Source organism: Melanostigma gelatinosum (assembly GCF_949748355.1).
Source record: "Melanostigma gelatinosum genome assembly, chromosome: 3".
In the NCBI taxonomy this organism is placed as follows: domain Eukaryota; kingdom Metazoa; phylum Chordata; class Actinopteri; order Perciformes; family Zoarcidae; genus Melanostigma; species Melanostigma gelatinosum.
Window position 1 is genome coordinate 5,757,222 of NC_136636.1, and position 24,890 is coordinate 5,782,111.

A 24,890-nucleotide genomic window follows, 5' to 3' on the forward strand; every position below is an offset into this window, starting at 1 on the left:
AGGTTTTCTCTTATTCAGTGAAATATCTCCACATCAACCTTCCAGTACATTTGTTTATGACCAACTGCAAAACGTATGACATTCCCATCAGCGTCAAATGTACCTTTTTGTGTTTAGTGCTAATATGCAAATGTTTGCACGCTGACATTTGGCTCAAAAGCACTGGGGTCCTAAAGTTCAGCCTAACACAGCTGCTAGCATGACTGTAGCCTCAAAACAGCGATATCGGGCTCGAAAATCCACCACTTGTAAAAAATCCTTCTGCTTTCTTTTACCAGTCGTGGTTTTGTTTTTAAACAGTGAATTTCAAATCAGCCAATTATTGCTTGAAAAGTGTGGTGCCAAATATTTGTAACGCCTTGGAAAGTTCTGGTGAGAAAAGATGTGCTACAACATAAAGTTTGTGAAAACAAAATTGCCATATGCTTTTTTCAGTCCGGTAATGACACAAAGTAAAAAAACAGGTCTTTAATGTCTGGTTTTTAATTCAGTGTTGTCCCGGCTGCTCTTGAAGCGTCGCTGAAGGTTTTTGAGGAGCCATAGTGCGTATTCGTCCCAACCCGCTCGACTGCTGTGTCGCAATAGCCAGCTGCTCGGCCCGTCTCATTGTTCTGTGAATTTTTTTTTCTCAAGCCGTAGGGTGGTGAGTCACCTGCTGGTGGGGGGGGTGCCGCCCTGTGGCGGAGGTCCTCTCACCTCTGGAGGCGTCCCCCGAGTCCCCCGACAAGCTGTCCGTGTCACAGCTTGACTGACGGGTACAAAGTAACAACTGTGCGCGCCGAGGTCCAAAAGACTCACCCCTGTCACTCAGATGTCCCGGGACAATGCCCCCCTCTCAACCCACCTCTTTGTGTTCTCATTGAATTACAGCACGAGTCGGTTCTGTGCACTCGCGGAGTAATTGAAAACATGTGACTTAAAAAAAGGCAGGGATGTGCGCGCTGAACGTGACTCCATCCAACACTAGCACCGGTCAAATGGAGCCTGTGAAAGATGATATCGGCATGTGGCATCCTCATTATGAGGACTTAAACGTGCCCTTTGTAGGTGTTAAGACCGGAGCCGGGATTTTTGAAGTTGTTGAAAAGATTGTGCCGACCCCAAAGTGAAGTCATGCTCCACCAGACGGCTGCAGACGGAGCGTAGCCTTTTAAGGTGCCTCCTCTCTCTTGGCCTTGTCGGGGTGTCTCCTGGGAAACAGACTGGCTGTTGTACCTCTTCTTGCTACCGTGCTGAGCATAAGGATTTGAAAAAAAAGGTCTACAAAGTCCAGTTACTCTCTTTTTGTAATATCTCCATTCATGTTGGATTTGTGGGATACCTTATTTCTTTATATTCTATCCTTACTTGCAAATCCCGAAACCAAAACTAAACCGAACTACAGACACTGCTCCAGTTTGAAGTGCCAAAACAATGTTTTCAGGATTTCCTAACACTGAGTTGGTTCGTTCCTGTCCACGGAGCTTATCACAAGATTTTCACAAAAATGTTCCACAGTAACTGAGCTTTTTACTCTTCACCTTCTTCAACCAAACTGTAGGCGAACATTCATTATTGCCCCTCCGACTCACATCTGAACAAATAATCTCATTACCAGACAGAACAAAAGCTCCAGTTCACCTGAGCCCTCGTACTCGTTACACATCAAGCGCGGCATTAAGAGCTGGGCCGGACGGGGGGGAAATCACATTCTCGGCCCGGCTCGGGTTGCGTGACTTGACTTTGTGTGTAGCTGAGCCACCAGAGCCGCAGGGCCAACAAGCCCGCTGATGTAGACGGGGTCGGACCGACTGCCCGATGAACGTCTGCTCGTTATTGCGAGCTCGTGATTGGTTTGGAGTAATGGGGGACACGTAATGCACCTCATCAGGAGAGATGCAATGACAGTGGGGTGTGTAATATCAGTCTACCCACGTTTGGAATGAAGGGATACTCTTTGATCCATTTGATCCAATAGAAACCATTCATTTGGTAATTATAAATAAATATTAGTGGTAATAGTTAGAATATCAACAGAAAAGTAATCAGCAACTGCTTTGATAGTCCAGTTATCATTGGAATTTGTCATTTTATAAGCAAAGATACCAAACCTTTCCTTGTCATATCATGGTAACGTCTTTACTGTCTTTGGCTTTTGGACTGTTCATACAAAACAAGAGATTTGATGACCTTTTTTTTTTTTACTTCTTTCTGGTGTTTCATAGACCAAACGAATGACCATCATTATTGATCAAGAATAATATCTTTGGGAATAATCATTAGTTGCTTCCCTGATTTATCTGCAAAGTATGGCAACAACGAATAGTTATTTTCATTGCCAATTAATCTGTTGATTCTTTCTTTTAGCCCATGAAATTTCACAAAATGGTGAATATGCATGTCGGTTCCAACTTCTTCACATTTCAGGAGCTGGCGTATGAAAAAAAAATGAAAAATCAGTTTTCCATTGATTAATTAACTTTTTTGTTTCAACGCCACAGCGTAGTGGTAACCAGGTGATTTCCGAGCCTCAAATATCCTCCTTCCAACAACTCGTTGCTGTCAAGTGGGTTTGAAGTGTCGTCTGTAGGCTACCAGCTAAAAGACGCGTGTCCTTGGAAAGTGGGACAAAGGCTAGGTATCCCATTATTGGAGGGGGGGGGGGTTCCATTGGCATTCTTTCTTCACATCTATATCTGTCTGCAGCGGCTCCCTTCTGTCACGAAGTAAACCACCACAGGCAACGATGATGTCTTGGTACACACACACACACACACACACACACACACACACACACACAGGAGAGAGGCGCGAGTAAGGTGCATAATTGTTGCTTTCGGGGAGTCTCCGGGCTCATGAATGTGTGCTCTGTTCTCATTACTACCCTTGATTACCTTAATCCTCCATCTGAACTCGGGCCTGTCACACGCACCGAGGGATCTGAGAGGTCAAAGATCAAGCCGCCCCCCTCTGCTCGCTCCTAAAACCACTGTCTCCTCATTAAACCACAGCCATCTTTCCCTTCTCTCCCTCCTTTTCCCCGCATTAGCACCCCCAACCCCTGCCCTTTTCTTGTGTCTCCCTCCCCTTGCTCTCCTGCTCCTCACCAAAGAGAAGACGGTTCTCTCTCCCGCTCTTAATGGACATGGTATGCTATTAGCACCACCACAGCAGTGTGCTCTGTGGAGGCAGCATTTGCAGGGTACTTCAGCGCAAATGAAGTCGAAACGAGATGGAAATTGCAGACTTGGGTTGCTTAAAAGCACGCTTCAATTTTTTGAATCGGGAGAAGTGTGGAGTGTGTGCGATTTTCAATCTCACACACTCCTTCTGAAGACGTGTTGGTGGGAACAGTTCTCGAGAAATTATATTTGGGTTAATGATGCTCCTGACAGCTCCTGAGAGTCGGTAATTAACTTGACTTTGGACAAATCTGGTTTGTATCGTCATGAGCAGATGTGTCATGGGAAGCATTTGAGAGGAGTTTATTGCCGAAATCGAATTCAGTACCGACTTCTCAAGCCTGTTGGCATAAACAGCAATGTAAAATTCTGCCACATTTAAACTGCTACTTGCTTCTACGGCAATTGTGCATTTTTTTTTACTGGTCACAAATTTGTAGCAATATTGACAATGACGTTCTGCACCCAAGCTCTGAAATATTGATAGTCATCTCATAATCTTAACCTAAATGAATTTTAAGAAATTTGACAGATTTCCTTGCTTGACCTTTACAGCCTGATGGTTCTTTTCCCCCCAATGAGAACATTGCAATCTTCCAGTATGTAATCTTTTAAAGCCCAACCCTGAAGGATAAAGCATTAAGAGCAAGGACAGATAAGCTGAAGTCACCATATCAGCGTTAAATCTGTTGCTCAAAGACATTTTAAGGAGAAAATTAATTTGACGGTTTGGTCAAATCCAAAAGGTCAGCTGTCATCATCAAACCAAAATTGTCTCTGGTATCCTGTGGGATTTCTTAGTCAATGATGATATCTACTGTATAACTTGTCATTGCACACCTTTTTAAAAGTCCTATAACAGTTAAAGATACAGTGTTCATCTAAAGCACAATGTTGCCAACCATTACATTGGAGGCTTCCTATGTGTGGATGTTAAAAAGCCCAGAAATCAAAGGGTCTGAACCATTTTTCTCTGCCAAGGGAACATGGAGAACAAGTGTCGTGGTTAAAAGCTCTTCCATATTGCCTGTGTATTACCTCTGAGGTTTATGAAGCCAACTATCATTCACGATGATCCACACGTCCACTGGAGTCTGACACGTTTGAACAGCTCTCGCTTTCAAATTACCGACCAGCTCGTCAAAAACAACGGGGAGGCTGTGAACCGGGCCCCCCGCTGCCCAGAAGGCCTCCGAGGTCACTGCCTCGGCCCATCTCACGGGTCGCGGGGGGTCACGCAGAAAAGAGATTTACCGAGCGGTCGAGACATCCAGTTAGCATCGCTAGCAATTCCATTTAGACTCTCGTGGAGTGCCGAAGACTTCGTGTGTAAAGATAACATCGTCCGCCTCCAGGGTGCCGGCTCCCATTCGTCACAGCCGACTTTGTGCAGTTAAGCCCGGCCATCCGTCTGGGTGTTGAGACGTCTGAGTGATGTCAGCCAACACGCCAGTCGGTTACCGCTCGATGACCTCCGCTCCCACTCAGAGCTTTTCATTTGGAAGGGCACTGTAATGTGATGAGATCGAGGGCTGAACATGGACCTTTGGCTATAACTCACTCTTCGGAACCTCTCCATCAAACAGGTTTACCCCCCCCCCCCCCCCCCCTAACTACAGGAACAAAACTAAACGTGCTGTTACATGTAGATATTGTCAAGGGGTCTGCTGTTATTTGATAATAAGTTCTTACAGGGGGGGGGCGTGGACTGGTCTCAGTTTCACCCATGTCCTGTTGATGTAGCTGTCTGGATTCATAGTCGTCTCTTCTGGCTCTGTCCAGCTTGCTCTTATAACCATGAAGGCGGTTCTGGTTGTATCAGATGGGTAAAAAGGATGAATGGAAAAGTTCCAAATAGTTCAAAGGCCCCAGGCATCCCCCCGGGTGTTAGGGTGTTTTGCATATGCGCCTTGTCTCACCCAGGGTTCCCCGTGGGACTTTATTTTGGAAACAATCTGTACAGTAGTCAAAGGCGAGAGACAAATAACTCTTTGGTCCCGTGTTTTTATTGTGCCATGAATTGCACATGTGCGGTTTGTCAATTTTAAAACAAAAATCCTGCCAGTCAAGAAAGTTTCACTTTGTCGTAGTAACATTTAGCTTTGTGTGAAACGGCTCAGTGAACCACGTCTCGCACAGTGCACTTCACCAGCATGGCCGTTAACTTGGCTCGCACGTGTGTAACGTTTATCGAACCTGATGTGTTTTATTCAACGGCTCTGGTAAGTCTTGTACTTCAACAGTTCAACGACGAAATGAGACTTTCTTGACTCGCACAATTATCTTTTCAACTGAGAAACATCATACGAGTAATTCATGGCCCAATTCAAAAGGGATCAAAAAATGATGTGTACACCGCAGACTTTGCTTGTCTATTGGGAGCAATGGTTGCGGAAAGACAACTTCTGCAAGATTGAACGGCCAACCGTGCGATTCATGAACCATCGCTGTAAATAACAATAAAAGTGATCTTTAAACACTACCAGTGTAGCCGAGAGGCTCTTTCGTTGGTGACTCTGGCTGCCAACATGCCGCAGCAGCCGGGAGCGATTAAGGCTTTTGGGAATTAACTGGTGACAGGAACTCTGCGTGGACTCCAGAGTTGACCTGCAGAGACCCTCTGAGTGGAGTCACATCACCGAGCCCCGCTGTCGGCGCAGTAGACGGGATGAAATATGAACTCTTTTTAATATCCCGCCTAATATCTGTGTCGACACGCGCCGTGAGTTACCTTCTGCAGGAATGTCGTGGCATTTGGATAATTGGCTGTAAATATTATTTTATTATACCTCGCCATCACAACGTTTGTTATATAGTAGCAAAGGTTCGTTGGTAATGTTACCCGGCTTATTGTGGAGCTAAATACAGGTGCGTTATAGGTGGTGGTGGGTTAAAAGGGACCCGACCAAGAGAATCACTGCAAGAGCCAGTGTGTCTGCACCGAGCCCAATTAATTTACACTTCAAGTCATCCCGCCCGCATCCACTTGGCACCAATACCTGGCTCATTTATAAAAGCCAGAAAGCTCTCCTCTATATACTCCTTTGCGAGTGATGTTTGTTTTTGTTTGAAGAACCTGACAGAGTTTTCTGTTTTAGTTGGCAGAGGGACAGAGGTCCCAGTCATGTTTGTGTACACCACCTCCTCGGTGGCTGCACTGCAACACATGCCTGAAGCTGTTTGGGGGTTTTCTTTTTTCAAGCTCCAAAATATGAAGATGATTTTAAACAGCACAGAGTGAAATTCTTTGCATTTTACTGTCAGGCTTTGGATAATGGGAAACGGCCTCGGGGAGCTTGAAAAATAGGCTAACAGATTTACATTTTTCTGTGAAGCAAAATCGAAATCCCCCAAAGAATCCAGTGTCATACATTGGGATTTTCGACACATCAGTCGTGTAAGCATCCCCTCATACTTAAGTAATTACACTGAAGTGATAGTGATGGCATTATTAGTTGTTTGAGTCTCTAATTAAACAGTTTCGGTGGCTGTCATTCCTGCTGGCTGGGCTCCCTGTTGGCACAGGATCTGGCTGGCAGTGTAAATAGCAGTACAAAGCTGACAGCTGTCTGATGCATTATGCACAGCCCAGTGTTTCAGAGGTGGATACAAACACACACACAAACTGGCATACACGGATCCTCATGCCGCTCCGGCCCCAGCGGGACAGTTGAGAGGGACTGGAGACTCATTAAACTCCTCCACACCCCGTCCCCTCCTCTGTGTCATTACCGAGCGTCTCTCGTCTCGCGTGTCCGTCGTCTTCGCACCTTCTTCTTAACATCCCTTGTGTTCGCTGTGGCTCCCTCTTTCCGCTCCCGTTCGCTCATCTGGTATCTCCATTAACACGGGGGCATTGTAGCTCCCCTCTCCTCTCGTATCGTCGACAGATTAGAGGGCTCAAACCAAACCATTTGAAGGGGGACAAATATATATACGGCCAAAATCAACTCGGTGGAGGCCTTCTAATCCCGGTCGACAGGGAAAATCCATGCTCCAGACAGAAGTCTTATTTAGCAGTTCAGTGTAACATCTTATTTGTTCTGTGCACGAGCAAACTTTGCTTGGTTCCACTTTCTAATAAAGCAGTGAAATTATCCAGGAAACCTTTGATTGATAATTATCTGCTTTATAGGTTCATTATAAACCATTATTAATGACGTTTGATCTTGTTTTAACGCTTAATGAAATACTTAATTAAAGGGGAATTCTAGGGATTTCGTTTTGAATTTGCCAAAAACAGATTAAAAGATAAATGGTCGACATCGAGCAGCAGTCAATCTTCAATCTCTGGATCCCACATCCTCCACAATACCACTTCCTGTTGTCTTGTTGAATGCCAACATCTTTTAAATTCCACAGCTAACGCAGAAAACATTATACAGCCGACTCTTGACGATGGGTGAACTAATCGTCGTGTGAAATTGGTGGAGTGGCCCTTAAATCACAGGGGCCCAACCAATGACCACTTAAGTCAAATTTATACATTTTCCACGTTTGTATTGGTCCCAGTAACGTCACTTTGACCACAAGTAGCGCTGCAGAGCAAGCGGTGACTGTAGACCACTATACATGTCTATACATGTCGCATTATTTTTCTGATCAACAGGGGTCTGCAGTGTGAGTATAATGATTTATAATAAGAGGAAAATGTTAACATTTACAATTACTTCTGACTTACTAATGCCTGACTCTAACTGACTTACGTTTATAACTGCAGACTCAGTGACTTGTTGTCAAGTGGAAAACACCAACTTCATAAAGGGGACCTTCCTAGAAGGTGGTAAAGGTGGCTTTAAGTAGCGTCCCACCGGACAAGTCTATCCCTGCAGTCATGTTGGAAAAAGGGAAATTTAAGCATCTGCCTGTTTGTGTTACTCAGCATTTGTGGTTTTTACCCCACAAAAATATTACAGTTGACAGTGGAAAGTCCGGATTCTTTTTCTTCTGACCTCAAGTATTATGACGTGAAGTGGCGATAATCCAGCTTCTGCTGATGCACAAAACAATGACTCTCTATACAAATGAGAAACCAGGACATTCTCTTCATGGATTCACAATATGTGGCCAATTTAGTTTTCCCCCCGTCACTCTATCGTTCCTCGTCCTCCCTCCTTCCTCATCCTGCCGTCTGGACAGTGCATTGGAGTCGTGCGAGAGGACCCGGACGTCATGCGTTTTCCTTGCGTTATCACAATCAGCCATCGGTGTCCTGTTTCTCCACATGTTGCCACGTTGTCGCCTTCTGCAGACTTTGTCTCCACACCCTGTTAAGTCCACCTTTTAAAAAAAACAAACCCCGTCCTCCGTTCGTATCACCGAGATCTTGCTTCCCCCGATGTAGATGCATGGCTTGGCATTTTGCCACGTGCCAGGACGAAATGAGGTCATGAATGAAAGCTGAAGTGTGCGTGTTTCTCTCCGCTGAGCTCACAGATCAAACCTCAGGGACGGGGGGGGGGGTTTCGTCACCAGCGAGGGAAAGACATTTAATCAGCATCTGCAAAATTAAATCACTGAACACAATGACGGCTAGTGTGCATTCAGGTCCTCTGCTCTGTGTTTCACTACAGCTGATCATTCATTAATACACACGTTTTGGTTTTTTTCCTGCAACTGCCATGTACTTTAGTGCGGCCGTTCATATCAGAGCAGCGCCTGTGTTTTGTTTTTTTGACTTTGTGAATTGGACAATCTCAGTGTGGGAGCGAGATTAGCCGATCCCAGCCTCGGGCACAACAGCACGGCTAATGTGAGCGTAGAATTAGTTCGTCATGCTGCTGCTGGATGAAAGCGTGAGCCTCGCGCCCGGACGAGCAGTAATTATCAATGATCGTTACGTTCACACGGATACCTTCGCCGTTTGCCCGAGGCGACGTTTTGTCACCGTCGCTTCTTCTGCCCGAAGGATCTCATTTTAGGATCTCTCTCGGTTCTTTCTCTTTTTTTTTGATTTTCCGGTATTCTGCGTGTTCATGGTTGTGGGAAAAAGATGAGGATTTATTTGAACACAACGTTTGGTTAACAGCTCTTGGACGGAATACAAATACGGATTAAATGGGAAAGTGAAATCTCATTAGCCAAAATCCCATCCAAGTATTTTTATGTAAATTATAAATTGTGGAAGTGAATAGAAATGGTGAATTCTGAGAAAGTAAAAGCTTTGCTTGAGGCAGGGGTGCTCTTTCAGCCAATACACAAATTGTGCCCAAACGGCGGCAGTGCATTTAACAAAATACCGCAGCGGTGTTTGTAGCCAAAACCTTCCAGAAATGCTGGACATACATTCACACCAATGGTCAACATGAGGACAGCTTTCATGTTGATCGCTGTCTCTCATGTAGTTTGACTCCACGTGATGTCAACCCTTCTCAGTTTGTCTTCTGTGGCATTTGAAAAGATTTGCGTCACATTTTCTTTACATTTGACTGGAAAACCTTCGAGTCTCACTAAAAAAAAAAATGCACCTGACTCGAAAAGGGCGCAGGAAGTGTGGAAGCGCTGATAGATGGGGATCAGCGGACACATCTGGCAGGAGGAAATCGCCAGCAGTCGTGGTTCCATCCCCCTCCTGCCACGAAGCCGATCCAGGTATGTGGCTTATCGCCGCGGAATGAATTGAACCGAAATCGCAGCGAGAGTGGGATTGAATCGTGAAGGGGTGAACAGAGACACCATAGGGTCAATTACTGCACCAAGATGTTTCTGGTGATTTTAGTCCCGGGACTACTTTCTTAAGGAACTAGAAGGTTCTTTCAGCCTATTGCTGTCTGCAGTTCCATATATCGTCATTCTGATAATCAAATCACCGCCGCTCTCTCTCTCTCTCTCTCTCTCTCTCTCTCTCTCTCTCTCTCTCTCTCTCTCTCTCTCTCTCTCTCTCTCTCTCTCTCTCTCTCTCTCTCTCTCTCTCTCTCTCTCTCTCTCCTTTGCAGCTTCTTTCTTTTTTAAATGAGTTGGAAAGCAGACAGAAAAGCCCCAACTTTACTTTTAATGTAATCAAACAAAGAGAAATCCTCTCCCGGTCGACCTAAAATGTTCCTAAATCTTGCTGGTTTTATAAATGAAGCTGTACACGAGTTGATTACCTGATTACCTCCCCCTGAACAGAGCCTTTTCGGGGGGGTAAAATGTCCCAGGAACTTTACTTCGCCCCTGGTCCCTGCGGTCGAAAAGCACTTTTTAAAAGGTTTCCAGGCTTTGGGGAAAGTTCCTGCGGTCCAAAAGGGTCTATTAACTCTGTAGCACATCTTCTGCCCGTAGAAATGTAAAGTTTTCCATCTCTGACCCTTACGGATTCATGTCTTCAATGTGTCTTTGGTCAGCTGTGTGTGTGTGTGTGTGTGTGTGTGTGTGTGTGTGTGTCCACCAGAGCAAACAGCAGGACAGATGCCAGGTCCGCCTTGTGGAGACATACCCGTCGTCTGCACACAGAGAACCTTAGCGTTTGGCGCTGAGCACAAGACGCTCCGCTGGGTTGAGGGCTTGTCGTGCCTGCACTGGAGAGGGACGGCATAAACACGTAGCTGGTTTATTTGTTGCCCCTGGCTTCGGGCTTGTGTATTTGGAGAGACGGGAAAGAATGCACAGAGTCTCTTTCTGCTGCATGGATTAGTGTACCAGAGGTCACCAAGCGGCGAAAGGGTTTCAATCACAGATATGTGGAGCTCGATCCTGAAATCATGGATGAGCGTCTTGTTGTCCCACTTTGGATTTCAAACTAAAAGTCAGTTAATAAGGAGGACTTCATCTCAGACGTTGCCCCCCCCCTCATGAATAATCAATGAGCGGCTGATGAATAAACATGAGAAGGGGGGGGCGTGTGCTAGGCCGAGCTCTGGCTGCTGAGAGAGAGAGAGAGAGAGAGAGAGAGAGAGAGAGAGAGAGAGAGAGAGAGAGAGAGAGAGAGAGAGAGAGAGAGAGAGAGAGAGATCCTGTCGGCCCCCTCAGAGTTGTCGTGTGTCTGCGAGTGGACGGAGGCAGTCCGTTGAGGGAGCAGAAGGAGAACAGATCTGCTTCCACCGTCTCCAGTGGCCGGCGGTGGGGGGGGGGAGCCTGGATGGTGTGATCTTCTCCACCATGGGATGCAGCCTCTGTACCCTGCAGAAGCCCGAGGAGCATTATAAACTACTCTATGAAGTCTGCCAGGTACGGTGACCCTAGCCTCTGGAGGAAAACAAACCTCAGGGACTCTTTTCACGTTGTCTGATTGTACTTTTTGTCCTGTTTTCGGCAACAGCCACAGTCAGTTTTAGGCTTGTTTTGTATTGTGACTTTTGTTTGCGCTCGTGTCTCCGGGGGTCACCGGCTGAGTGGGAGCGGAGGGTGGAGGAAAGTGGAGTGTGGAGCTCCTGCAGCTGAGCAGCCTGAACTCTGGCCGCGGGGGTCAGCGAGAGGTGGCGCGCTGCGCTTTAGAGGAGGAGGAGGAGGAGGAGGAGGAAGATGGGGCTGGTGGTGATGAAGAGGTGACAGCTCTCTCAATGTATCTGCTAGTGTGTGCGCCGGTCGCTGCCCACCTCCTCATTGTCGACTGAACGCTGACTCTGAGCTTTCCGGCTGTAACCCCGGTTTGACTTTAACACACACAAAAAAACAAAGTTTACATTTAACACCGCCGTGCTTGTGTTGCACTTTTTCTTTTCCACCGACGAAACTAGAGCCGAGCGTTGTTGTAGATGCACCGTTCATGCAGAGGGAGAATGTTTTCACGAGCGCATGGACTGGTTCTTGTTGGGGGGGTTTTAAGTGCCTTTTTAAACCATACTTTGGTACAAACCTGATACCATGAATCGGTTGCTTGATTAATCGAGCAAAGATGGCAAACATGTTCTGGTTCGAGCTTCTATGAACTACTTGTCTTTGTTTTATATTGTTGTAAATTGAATATCTTTGATTTTGGACAGTTGGTCGGCCAATGCTGACAATCCCAAGACATCAACGTGGACTTTCTTTTACAATATTAACGGACAAATGGACGCTTCAAATAAATATTCTTGGTGAAGGTTATTTGAATTTGCGTGATGGATTTATCTGGAACGGATAAAGAAGCCGTGACGGGTTTTTTTCTGTTGATGCACTCATGTTGAAAATGATCAAATGCTCTTTTAGTTTTTCTCCTCAGGTTGTTTTTGAAGGTGGCCATGTTGCGAAACCTTTTTCCTTCAGCGCTGCAACTATTTTTTATCATCCATTAATCTGCCGATCATGTTCTCAGGTCCTTGTTTAATCGTTTAGTCTGTGAAATGCCAGACAATTGTGAAAAGTATATTTTGATTTTTTTTTAAAATGATAGACCTGATGCTGTGAGATTTGACTCGCAAGCAAAATCTCGATCAGTTTTGACCTGGTAGAGTGCAGAGGCCACATCTTGCATGTGTAACTATTTGCCTTTAACCTGAACAGTGACTGAATAACTGCAATAATACAACTGTGAGCTTAGTAGTTGCTCTATGTACCCATAGTTATGAGAAATAGTGAGTTTTCCATGTTTTTTTACACCACAATGATCAATCTAGGACTTCCATGTTACTTTTTCTGAGACTGAACTCGAGTCTGTCCGTCTCTGACAGACGTGACGCGCCTGATTCTTAGTCTGTGGTACATTAGATGGTGGTTGAATGGAATCTACGTGGGCACATCCATAGCTTGCGCCTTATTGTGGGGGGGGGGTTCTGGGAGGTCTTATTTCTCCCTACTGATGTAACACAGGCAGATCCTCTTGTTCGGTGAGCCTGGCACAGCGCACACCTCTCTGAGGACTTAATAATCCGCCAACACTTGAAATCTTTCCAGTTCATTAAACACCTCAGCGCCAACTCCCATGTCGGAAGCGTGAAAAATATGCTTCTACTCTGTTCTATAAAAGTCAACAGACTGCTCCTGAAGGCATTCTTATCAATCCTGGCAGGATTTTAAAAAAGCTTCTTTTTTTTTTTTTTTGCTAACTTTAGCAGTGTGTTTGGGTGGAATGAATTAAGAGCTGTTGGTGTACATTATTTCCTCGACAGGAATTGCACTGATCACTGGAGTTATGCTGGAGATCAAACGTGGTTCGGCTCTATTAAAGGCAGCCAACGTGGCGTTCTAGAGAAGCGTCTTCCCTTTTTGTTATGATCATTAGAGGCCTGAGCTGCGGCGGGCTCAGCGCTCCCTTTTAAACTTGACCCTTCTGACAGCGGCGGACCCCTCGGTCCTCTCTTCAAAGCTAAAGGTAAGCGCCATGTGGAGATGTAAGCTCAGCTGCTTTTGTCAGGGACTTTAAGGCAGAGGCCTTGGAAACTCAGTTTGACATTAATCTCCCCAGAAGCACTCTGTAATGGCTGTGGCTCCGTGCTGCGGCTCTGACAAGACCCGGAGCTTCATTAGAGCCTCGGCGATCGGGACTCGGATCCACGGCGAACTGATCTGGACGATTGTCTTCGAAAGTCTGTTGCTTTCTAAGGCTTCTCCGGCTCTCACTGTCGGTTCCCTCCCTCCGTTCTTAAACCGAAAAACGGTTGATCTGCTGGGCAATAGAAGTTTACAAAGGAGCCGGCTGGAATCAAGTGCCGCTGCCCAATTAGCTCTATTCCTGAGTGAAGATGTCACGCTCGGCTCGAGAAGCCAAGTTGTCACAGCGCCAGATGGTCTCAGTGTAACATCTCCCCTGGACCAGACCGACAGAGACATTAGATGGAACTATGAGTACAAGACAGCCCCGACATCCCTCCCATCCTCTGCCCCGCTGTCAGAGACCCCTGTCATCAAAAAAAAAAGGAACTTGCAAAGATGTAGCCTGTCCTCCCCCCACCCCGGTAATGAGGCTTGACACAGACGGCGTACAGAGACCAGATCAGAGCGCGGCCACCGGAGCCTGACACTGTGTGTTTTTTAATAACGGCCCAGATCGAGCCCACGTTTGGCCGCCACATCTGTTAAACACTGGAGCAGGTGGCCGGCGGCCACAGGGGAGCGCTCGCAGGAGCCCGTGTACTTACCGGCAGTCCACAGCAAACGACAGAGAGGGATCAAAGCAAGCTGTAAGAAAGCACATTAAAACCAAACGGCGAAAGTACAGAGATTATTACGTTTAAAGCAGTTAAAAGAAGGCATGAGGGCGGATGAGTTCAACGTGGAGTCTGTTTTTGTGTCCTGTTGTGAAGCGCTCTTAATTTGCTATTTGAACAAGCTTTTGTTTTTCAAGAGCAGCGGTGCACATAAACATGATTATCACTGTGGGGACGTAATTAAGAGTTTGCTGATTATAATATTCGCATCAACACGCAACTTGTTCGTGCTTTATTTGTGTGTTGTGGTCCCATAATGAGGCCAGGCTTAAGCATATGTTGCCTACGAGCAGTCACTTTTGACTGGTTCAGGATGACGACGAAGGCCTGCAGATGCACGGACACTATCGGTCACAATCCATGTCATTCAATTCTATGTTTTTATCGTTTTGACCGATGTGTTGCTGCATTAAAAAGGTTCAGTGTGATGACCAGGAGTCTGGCTTTACGTGTCCGTAGCGGCCTGATTTAGACTCCTGACACCTGCGTGGGAGGAGCTGTGATCCCTTTGTGGAGATTGGACATCCAGAAGACTTTGTTTAGTTGTTTTTGTGTGTTCATGTCTGCTCCCTGTACTGTAGCAGGTGTGTGCATTGTGTGAGGCTGGACAGAGAGGGGCAGCCGGGGGTGGTGCGGTGAGAATAGCGGCTAATGAAGCGCGACACATGTCTGCCGATACCTCATGAACTCCAGCCTTCGTTAAACTGCACACGGCTGTCCGCGTGTCCGTGCCGAGGTCCTCCAGCTGCACTCTCCCCTTCTGGTAGCCTTGAGATGCCTCGAGTCGGCAGCCTTTAGAGGAGGTCAATCATACCGACGCAAGTTGTTAGCATTGTTTTTATTGTCACTCGAGTATTCTTCGATAAAAGGAGTACTGGCTGCTTTGAAGTCAACGTTGTTGCAGATTGATTGTGAGTCACTGAATGATTGCAGTGTTACTGCTGGTGTGCTTCACTCATGAAATCCCTCTGAGAGAGAAAATATAATCCAAGTGAAGTTCAGAGAGAGAGAGAATTGATCAGCTGTGGATAACACAATGCCCCGTGCTTTAATCAGATTAGCAATAAACAGTGGTGTCTCTTTCAGTCAGCATTACGGTTTTTTGGCTGTTTGTTCTGTAATCCTCAGTAAACTCGCACACTGTGGCAAACAAAGGCTGCTGTGTTTTCATGCCTCACACCTCGGAGAGTTTTTCTGTCCACTCGGTTTAGAAAATACAACACACACACACACACACACTCTGAGAAATCACTGGCTGGTCCTCCAATCTGCTGTGAAATGAAAGAGGGATTAACTGTGTTTTTCAGGCAGAATGACCCACATTCAGACTGCCACTCAAATGTTATATAGCCCCCCCCCCCCCCCCCCTCAAAAACTAAGCCTTCAAGTCTTCACGCTCTTTATCCCGTCAGCGCTCCTCTCCTCTCCGTTCCGAAATACAGACTTTGAAGAATCCGTCTGAGCGTATCCGAGCAGAAAGCGGAGGCGAGCGCAATTCATACTAGGAGTTGGCAAACGGTCTATTCAAATTTATTTTAACTCTGATTGATTCCTGTGTTTATTACTTTTTTGATATCAGGCTCCTCATGAATATCAGGCTTGATTTTCAATGAAACGACCCGATTAAATCAAGAATAAACGAAAAAGCTGAGGCAGCCTCAGCCCATCGACCATATTACAAAGACAATAATGAAAGAGACGGCGCTCGCCGCCTGGCAGATAAGCATCTTTGGCAGCAGGGTCGCAATCGCTGATTACACACACACACACACACACACACACACAGATTCCCACATCAGCATCTCAACCCCAGCTTGATGTGCGTTCCATGGAAGGTACCGCAGCACAGCTCACCCCTGCTGCCCCTCATTACTCCCCAGCGAGCTGAAGACTGGCACAGATATCTCTTTCTTTTTTTTCTTAAAAACGTCCGAAACCAGATCCTGTGCAGGGACACGGGTCCAGCGGTTTCCACTTTTGCAGTAGAGGTCAGATGTGATATTTTAATGAAAGAAAAATAGGCCGTGAGTAACAAAGCCCCAGCTGTGTACATTCCTCACCGAGCAGCGACACAGCAGACGTGTGATTTAGACCTAATTAGCATTCCTTTAAGCAGGGCCTGGCTGCCCTCTCGTCATTAAAATGGATTTAGCGGAGACTTCTTCTCGGAGGATGCACCGGCGTCATCTCTGCGCGGCAGCCGTCGCTGTGTCAACGTGAACGCCGGCTCAAGTGATTGGTATTCACCAAAAGGTAAACCGGACCTTCAGAGTACCGTCCGGTTTCTCCGGCTCATTACCGCGTCGGCTCGAAGGGCCGGTGCTCTTCACGGCGTTACGGCGCGGTTAACGCGGCGTGGCTGGAGCTCGGTGGCGGTGAAGCGTTGTGTGTTTTTTTTCCCAGTGTGCCGCTCCGTGTCAGAGGTGAATGGAGTTCGTGGGGACCCCCCCAACATTGAGAGCACTGAGGCAGAATGCTCTGGGCTCAACAAGACGGGGGGGCTGAAGGCTTTGTCTCTGGTTCACTGCCTCCAAGTAGCCCCCGGGATTCCTGGCAACCAGCTTTGATTGTTGGAGCCTGCATGCAGAGAGGAGAAGGCACAAAGGCGCTTGTATTCCTCAGCTGATGTACAACATCACGGCTCGCTGTGGGAAACAAAGGTGGCTGAGGATGTGAGGTCCCGTGTGATTTAAGGAAGGCTTATTACCGACACCAGCAGCACAGAGGAATTTAGACGCCTTCTATGTTGTGGTGTTACTGGGTTTGTTTTAAGGAGAGAGCGGTGTTTAATCTCAAGGTTGCTCTGTTTTTTTGTTTTCTCACATTAGCATTCTGTGATATGATGACACGCTTTTCTCAATGCCGATTTATTCAGAGCAAACTGCGAACAGATGAGCCGTTAGGGTTTGATGTCGAAGAAGTTTAAGTCTGCTGAGATGATCCAATTATCCTGCAGACCCAGGATTAGCATTCATCTGCTCTGGTTATTAGTGGGCACATAGCCTCCTCTGATTTTTGCATGAAGTTCCCTCCTTTTCCTGCCTTCTTCGTCCTTCCTCCAAGCGCACACACACACACACACACACACACGAGCCCAGTGCCTTTGGTTTGTGTACGTACCCCTTTATAGAAATATGTCCTCAGCGTTTACATTGTCTGGGTCAGAGGCAGGTTGTGCGTATGCATATACAGCATTCATTCCCTGGAGGAGGTGTAATATTAATGCTGATTAAAGCGCAGCACCACAGTAAAGTCTGCAAAGTGTGCCGTGAATGCGAATGAGACACTCACGGCCGGAAGGCAGGCGCGCCAACCAGCCACGCGTTTATCAGAAAATGAATCCGCAAACACGGACTCGCGTGCATGTTAGATTGTCGGGAGGAGTGAAAAGGAACGCTCGGGATTCATGACCTGCGACTCCAAATGCTAGAAAGTAACTCGACTCTAAGGACACTCTTGAGTGTGTCTGCATCGGAGGAAGGGAGCCTTGAGTCTGTGAGATGAGAGGATCCCCGGGCCTGAGATCCGATCAAAGCCTTCCACGCATCCAGGAATCGCAAACTGACAAAGTCCGCATGATGTGCTTTATCTTCTTCTGAGGAATGACTCCGCAGCCTCGGCTAATGACCTTGATTAATTAAAGAGAGACTCGTCCTAATTAAGGTCTCACTCTGCTCGGTCCGACTGTGACCCTGTAAAACAAGCTGAGGCAGTAATGAGTCGTTTCTCCTGTTGAGTTTATGTGGGCGCAGTGCTTCACGTGAGGCCTGAATCATCGTAATCATGATTAAATCAGTGAGGAGTACTGAACATCATCTTCAGTCGAAGAGACCACAACAGCAGCTGACGTGTTTTGGGTCCTTCCATCCCGTTTCGTCATTTAAAAAAAAAAACTGAATTCTTAACAAAAATTGCTGATTCGTCCTCTCTTCGTCTTCTTCCAGGTCAATGGCAAGGACCTCTCCAAGACCACCCACGACCAGGCGGTGGAGGCCTTCCGCACTGCCAAGGAGCCCATCGTGGTCCAGGTTCTGCGCCGAGCCCCGCATCCCAAAGCGGTCGGCCCGGCTGGCGACGCCCAGGTCTCGGACATCAGCACCCAGACGGACATCACCCTCCAGCACATCGTGGCCCTCACAAAGCTCTCCCCCTCTTCAACCCCCATGGCGGAGCTGGAAGAGTATCTGCTCCCAGAGGAGTAAGTGCCAGCTCGGTTCACGAAGACCCCGAGAGAAAGCCCTGCTAGAATGAGAAGATGGCTTGGAAATTGAACGACATATTTATTTATTGTCCGCGTAATACATACGATGAGCACGTGGTTACATACGTACATTCCTGTCCCTACAGGAGCCAAAATGGCTCCTCAGTGGCCTTAATCTGACACACCTGGGTTACTGGACTCCCAGAACCCCTTGGCAATCAGTCCGACAACGATGTAGACTCTGAGGGAAACTATTTCACGAGGTCCGGTGTAGCCCGCGGATATCTGAAGAACTAATATGCAGGCCAAGACGGCCGTCGTTTACAGGCCGATTAGCAACTCGAGGCTGGATTTGGCATTGAGAGACGAGGATACAGCCGAGTGTACCGGCAACCTGCTCGGTAGAAAATAGTTTTTTATAAACCATCCAGCAAAACCCAATTGACCTGAAACTGACTGTTAAAACCAGCGTTTACTCGCAGGATCGCTGTGTGAACGGAAAAGATTATTGAGCGCGCTTCCGGAAAAGCCCACGTTGCATTTTGAAGATGCAGGAACTCTTTGGATTCAGAACACTCGGCAGTGTCACCTCACTCTCAGAGACACAGCCAGACCTTTCACTTTAACGGTTCATTAAGAGAGCGACCCCTTATCTTCTGCTCCAGACCGCAGCCGTGAACACCCAGGACGCGTCGGAAGTTTGAAAGGAAAACGTTCCCGTCACTTACGGGAGACGACAGCTCCTCCGGGGCACACAGCCGCATGAAAATGACGGTTTCGCTCGTGCATATTTGCATATTCACAAATTAGCCCCCGGAGCTCAGAGACTTTGGCTGCATTTCAAACCCCGTGGCAGCAGCAGTTGTCATTTAATGAATAATTGTGATTCCTTTAATTGATTTCTGAGACAAATTAATAACGAGGCATGTTAATTTGTGATTAGCCTCCGGGCCTAGCTTTAACATATCTGATTCAAGAGTTCTACATTGAGTTATTTTTACTTCCTCTCTCCTTCTCATTATTTATTTTTAAAATCTGAGGTTGAATCCAGATTGTCAAATGTGTTAGAAAAGGATTTATTTTTCCTCTTTTTATTTTATTTTTTTTTGAGTGTGTTTTTATTAAATGAGCATTTACTCTTTCCCAGTTAATCTTACTTCCTTTTTCTTTTCTCAGGCGTCCTCCACATGCGTACTTTGACCCCAACGACTTCCTGGTGGCCATGCAGCAGGACATAGAGCGCGAGGAGCTGGAATATGAGGTAAACGTCCACTCCACCCTCTCTCCGTCGCCGCTCTCGTCTCGATGGAGATCTGCGTTGGGACGGCCGTGCATCGTTCGCTCCATAAGCAGGCCCGAGGTCGCCTCCGTGTCTCCAGTCCAATGGCCAGCGGCGACCACAAGTACCGATGCGTCCCAGTTATTGATGTGGCACTCTCCCTCTATACAGACACCGAGATGTCCTCCAGACAGGGATCGAGTTGCTGGGTCTGTTCCAACAGATGCACAGCGGTGACATCATTACTTCTCAGTGACGGGGCCGAATACGTCTTCCTCGGCTGGAGTATAATTAGATGGCGCAGATAATGGGGTCTGCGGGGATGAATCTGATGATGCACGCTAACAATGCCACGATCAAGCCTCCGCTGTGCTCCTTCAGTGACCTCCGCCGACCCGGACCCCCCCCCCCCCCCCCCCCCATTAGAAACCCCAGCCACCCGCTGCTCAGTGGGCATTAGCATTGCTACAAAAATATAGATATTCCTCCATCAATACACACAACATATATCAAACAAAGGGTTCTAGGCGATCTGCGAATAATATGATCACTATAAACTTTAAACTCACTGCACTGCCTGATCGGATATAACTCCCGATAGCAATATTACAGTACCGTATTAAATTGACACCATGGTTGATAAAAATGCCCAAAAGTACAGCGAGGTCATATAAAATTGACTGAGTGCCATAAATATACAATGTGGGCTTATACAAATCTCATAGAGACACTGTGGCATGGTTTTCGACCATGTGACCCCAGAGCTTCTCCGTAAAAACCAGTTCTTACGCGTCACTACATTTCTCATCCAACTCTTGGAAGCAGTAAAAGTACTTCCCAAAATGTCAAACTATTCCTGTAAGATGGTCTTCAGCGTTCAGACGAGCCTCCGTTGTTTGGGGCGGATTGACCCTCCGGGAGCGCGTCCTCTGCCCTCGAGGAACAGCGGCGAGCGAATCTTTATCTGTGAGATTACGGCCGTTGACGAGTGAGAAACGGCGCTCCGCCCGTCTGCGGTCCACTGCCTCGTCTCTCATGCTGTCAGCAGGCCCTCTTAAGAAAGCCAATGGCTTCCCGGCATCCAGCTGAAAGATTCATTACAGTGATTGATGGATCGGTGTTGCTCCGAGAACCCATTTCGCAGTCGGTATATTTAGTCCGTCCAGAAAAACATGAGAATATATACAACCGTTTTCTACTCAATCTTTAAAAAAAAAAAAAGCTAATCATTTTAAACGCACGTGATATTATTTTGTGTGTGTGTGTCTTACCAGGAAGTGGATTTATACCGAGCCAACATCCAAGACAAGCTCGGCCTGACGATCTGTTACAGGACTGACGATGAGGACGAGGCTGGGATCTACATTAGTGAGGTATGTGGTGCAGCTCAGACCAACTTCACTGAGTGAACAGTGACCGCTGGGACGGCCAGCAGTGACCGTGTTTTCTTTAAGTCAGAAGTGGAAGACACAGAAGTCCTGAGTGGACCGAGTTGGTCAGTGATCGTGTCTTCTCTTTTCTTTAGATCGATCCAAACAGCATTGCCGCAAAGGACGGCAGAATTCGAGAAGGGGACAAAATCATTCAGGTAAGATCACCGAAATCTCAGCAGTTGTTCTTTTTTTTTCTTCAATATTCAGTTCATGTCGATTTCTAGGACCTCGTTGCTTTCTTGTAAATTAATCAAAAATATTAAAAAACTATATTTTATCTACGTTAAGTTCTTTAAGGAGTGGTGTCGAGCGGTAAAAGTAGCATAAATGTACAAACCCATTTTATTTTGAAAAGATCGGGTGTTGAAATTTTCCCTTCTGTCCCCCAAGATCAATGGCATTGAGATCCAGAACCGGGAGGATGCTGTAGCGCTGCTCACCAGTGAGGGGAACCAGAATGTCTCTCTGCTGGTGGCCAGACCAGAGATCCAGGTACTGAGAATGTCATGAGTGGTGTGAACCCAGTAAAGGTTCATCACAAGGTCTTTCATGCAAACAAACGAGAGTAAGACTTTCAACAGTCGAGTTTCATATTTTTCTGTTCCGGTTTCGCAGTGAAATATTTGCATCCAATGAGGCCTCTCTTCTTTTCTCCCCAACATGCGTCTCAGCTGGACGAGGGCTGGATGGATGATGACCGGAACGACTTCCTGGATGACCTCCACATGGACATGCTGGAGCAGCAGCACCATCAGGCCATGCAGTTCACCGCCAGCATGCTGCAGCAGGTACACGCACACACACACACACAGCGTGGAGAGGCAAACTAGCACCATCCATCTGCACCAGCACATACGTTCATCTGTAGATTATTTTGGCCGAGCCAATCCTGCGGAGAGTAACAGCTGCTGCTGCTGTCAACATTTCTTTTAGCAACGCTTTTCCATATGGAAAAGCACATGCTCGTTGACAAAAACGATGTGAAGCCTTTGTTGAAGCGTGTGATTTAACACTGAAAGGTTCTCTGAGTTGGTGTAAATAAAGTAGCACTTTTTAGTGGCAGTGGTAACAATCGTACCACTCTGTTCTCACTGTTTCTGAGTCATTTTGTCGTCTCTTTGTTTCCCAGAAGAAGCACGAGGAGGACGGGGGCACCACGGACACGGCCACCCTGCTCTCCAACCACCACGAGAAGGACAGCGGCGTCGGCCGCACGGACGAGAGCACGCGGAACGACGAGAGCTCGGAGCAGGAGAACCTCGGCGACGACCAGACCACGGCCTCCAACACGCTGGGCAGCTGCAGAAAGCTCGCCTACAGCCAGGACACCCTCGGCAGCAGCGACCTGCCCTTCGGCAGCGAGTCCTTCATCTCCGCGGACTACGCCGACGCCGACTTCCTGGGCATCCCGGCTGACGAGTGCGAGCGCTTCAGGGAACTCCTGGAGCTGAAGTGCCAGATGAGGAACAGCGGGGCCCAGGGTCTTTACTACCAGGGCGTAGCAGGTCAGGACCAAGAGGGGGTGGACAAGGAGCTGGAGATGCTCAACGAGGAGCTGCGCACCATCGAGCTGGAGTGCTTGAATATCGTGCGCGCTCACAAGATGCAGCAGCTGAGGGAGCAGTGCCGCGAGTCCTGGATGCTCCACAACAGCGGCTTCCGTAACTACAACACCAGCATCGACGCGGGCCACCGCGAGCTCTCGGACATCACAGAGCTGCCGGAGAAATCGGACAAAGACAGCTCCAGCGCGTACAACACTGGCGAGAGCTGCCGCAGCACCCCTCTCACGTTGGAGCTGTCTCCAGACAACTCGCTCCGACGAGAGGCAGAGAATCAGGGTCCGGCTGGACCGTCGGGCTCCACCAGCTCTAACGACAAGGTCCTCAAACCTCTCACGTCCCCCGTCCAAGAAGCCGGCGGCCCCAGCCGGAGCAGAGGCTCCACCAAGGATCCAGATGGAGCCCCGCCGGCAGAGAGCAAGGAGCGGAAGCAACATTCGCCGTACAAGCATGCCCACATCCCCGCCCACGCCCAGCACTACCAGAGCTACATGCAGCTGATCCAGCAGAAATCCGCCGTCGAGTACGCCCAGAGCCAGATGAGCCTGGTCAGCATGTGCCGGGACCCCACCGGCCCCGGCGACCTGGAGCCCAAGATGGAGTGGAAGGTGAAGATCCGCAGCGACGGCACGCGCTACATCACCAAGCGGCCTGTGCGGGACAAGCTGCTGAGGGAGCGCGCCCTGCGCATCCACGCGGAGCGCAGCGGCATGACCACGGACGACGACGCCATCAGCGAGCTGAAGATGGGCCGCTACTGGAGCAAGGAGGAGAGGAAGCAGCACGCGGTCCGCTCCAAAGAGCAGAGGCAGCGCCGCGAGTTCATGAAGCAGAGCCGGGCGGACTGCCTGAAGGAGCAGTCGGGCCCAGACGACAGGAGGGAACCCAACATCATCGAACTCGGCCACAAAAAGATGATGAAAAAGAGAAATAAGAAAATATTTGACAACTGGATGACCATCCAGGAACTGCTGACCCACGGTGCCAAGTCACCAGATGGCACGAGGGTGTACAACTCACTCCTGTCTGTGACCACAGTGTAAGTCCGGTTCCGAGTTCAGGTGGCGGGCCAGCCAGAGGGGGACGGACCGGCGTGTAACGGACTGTACATAGGACACTCCCAGATGGGGTCGAGATTCCTGCCTCGTTCAATGTGGCAACATTTTGTAAATAGGAAATAAGGAGAGCCTTTCTTGGACGAACATTGTCCACCACTGCGGTGAAGAGGAGGTCTTGATGACGATGGTTGGACTCGACATGAATGGGACATGGCTTTCAGGATGCTTTTTTTTCAAATTCTTCAATAACATTTTCTACCTTTTTGTGCTCTTTTGAATATTCTTTGGAAGGTTTTTTTGAAGGTGTGTAAAGGCCGCGTGCCATACGTAAACAGCCAGCATTTACACTATTTTACATTATTTAGTTCGTACTATATATCTCTTATCAGTATTTTACTGTCGTGCATACTTAATGCTTTTATGGAAACAATGCTATTTTCCTGCAAGGTAGAACACGTAATCCTTTTCAAAAGGACTTTTGTAAATTAAAAAAAGAAATTCAATTTTTGTAACAAATCCACTTTTTTCGTGTTAATTTCTCTCTAATGGTGCTGATGTCCCAAAGTTAATACCACCCGCGATGGACCATCCGTTGCATAATGTAGAGGACGTCATAACGTGGTGTGTGTGTGTGTGTATCTTTAGACAAAGATCTTTCCTCGCATTGGAACGTGAGTGTGTGTGTTTTGTCGAGGCACACGTCGTAGTCGCTTTTGCTTTCTTAGGGTTTCATGTATCGGACGGAATAACAGCTTCACAAATCCTTAGTTAGCCTCACAATTTGATGTCTTGTAAAATGAGAGAAATAATAAATTATTGTTTTATATATGACGAGCTTTCAAATGTCGGTGGAATTTGTCATTTGTGCGAGGCGTCGGAGATGTGACCGACACGAGGGAAAGAAGAATCCACGTGAAGTTCCAATCCCCAGTATGTGTGAGTGGGTGAGGGTGCTACAGTACGACACAACTCAATCCAGCTGTATAGAGTGTGGAGGGTCCAACAGTCCATCAGAGGGTGCTACAGTAAGACGCAACTCAATGAAATGTTTCAATCCCACTTTGCTTCTGGTACTTGTTCAACATTACAGTTGTAGAGTTTAACGCTGGGTAATAAAAGCCCCCATTGCTCTCTTGTTTAATACATTTTTA

The 24,890-nt window shown here is 47.5% G+C and overlaps 1 protein-coding gene across 5 annotated transcripts in view; it reads left to right on the forward strand.

Moving 5' to 3' along the window:
* pdzrn3b (PDZ domain containing RING finger 3b) overlaps positions 1-24,570 on the forward strand; it is a 77,151-nt gene extending 52,581 nt beyond the window's left edge. For 3 of the 5 annotated variants that reach the window (XM_079297160.1, XM_079297162.1, XM_079297163.1), the window contains 7 exons: positions 18,151-18,404; positions 19,584-19,668; positions 20,961-21,059; positions 21,212-21,274; positions 21,510-21,611; positions 21,791-21,907; positions 22,249-24,570. In XM_079297160.1, the coding sequence (XP_079153286.1) occupies positions 18,151-18,404; positions 19,584-19,668; positions 20,961-21,059; positions 21,212-21,274; positions 21,510-21,611; positions 21,791-21,907; positions 22,249-23,724 (2,196 nt within the window). In that variant the 3' untranslated portion in view covers positions 23,725-24,570. Of the gene's footprint in view, positions 1-11,177; positions 11,310-18,150; positions 18,405-19,583; positions 19,669-20,960; positions 21,060-21,211; positions 21,275-21,509; positions 21,612-21,790; positions 21,908-22,248 lie in introns of those variants that run through there. The other 2 variants (XM_079297164.1, XM_079297161.1) reach the window with 2 other exon arrangements.
* The last annotated feature ends 320 nt before the right edge of the window (positions 24,571-24,890 follow it).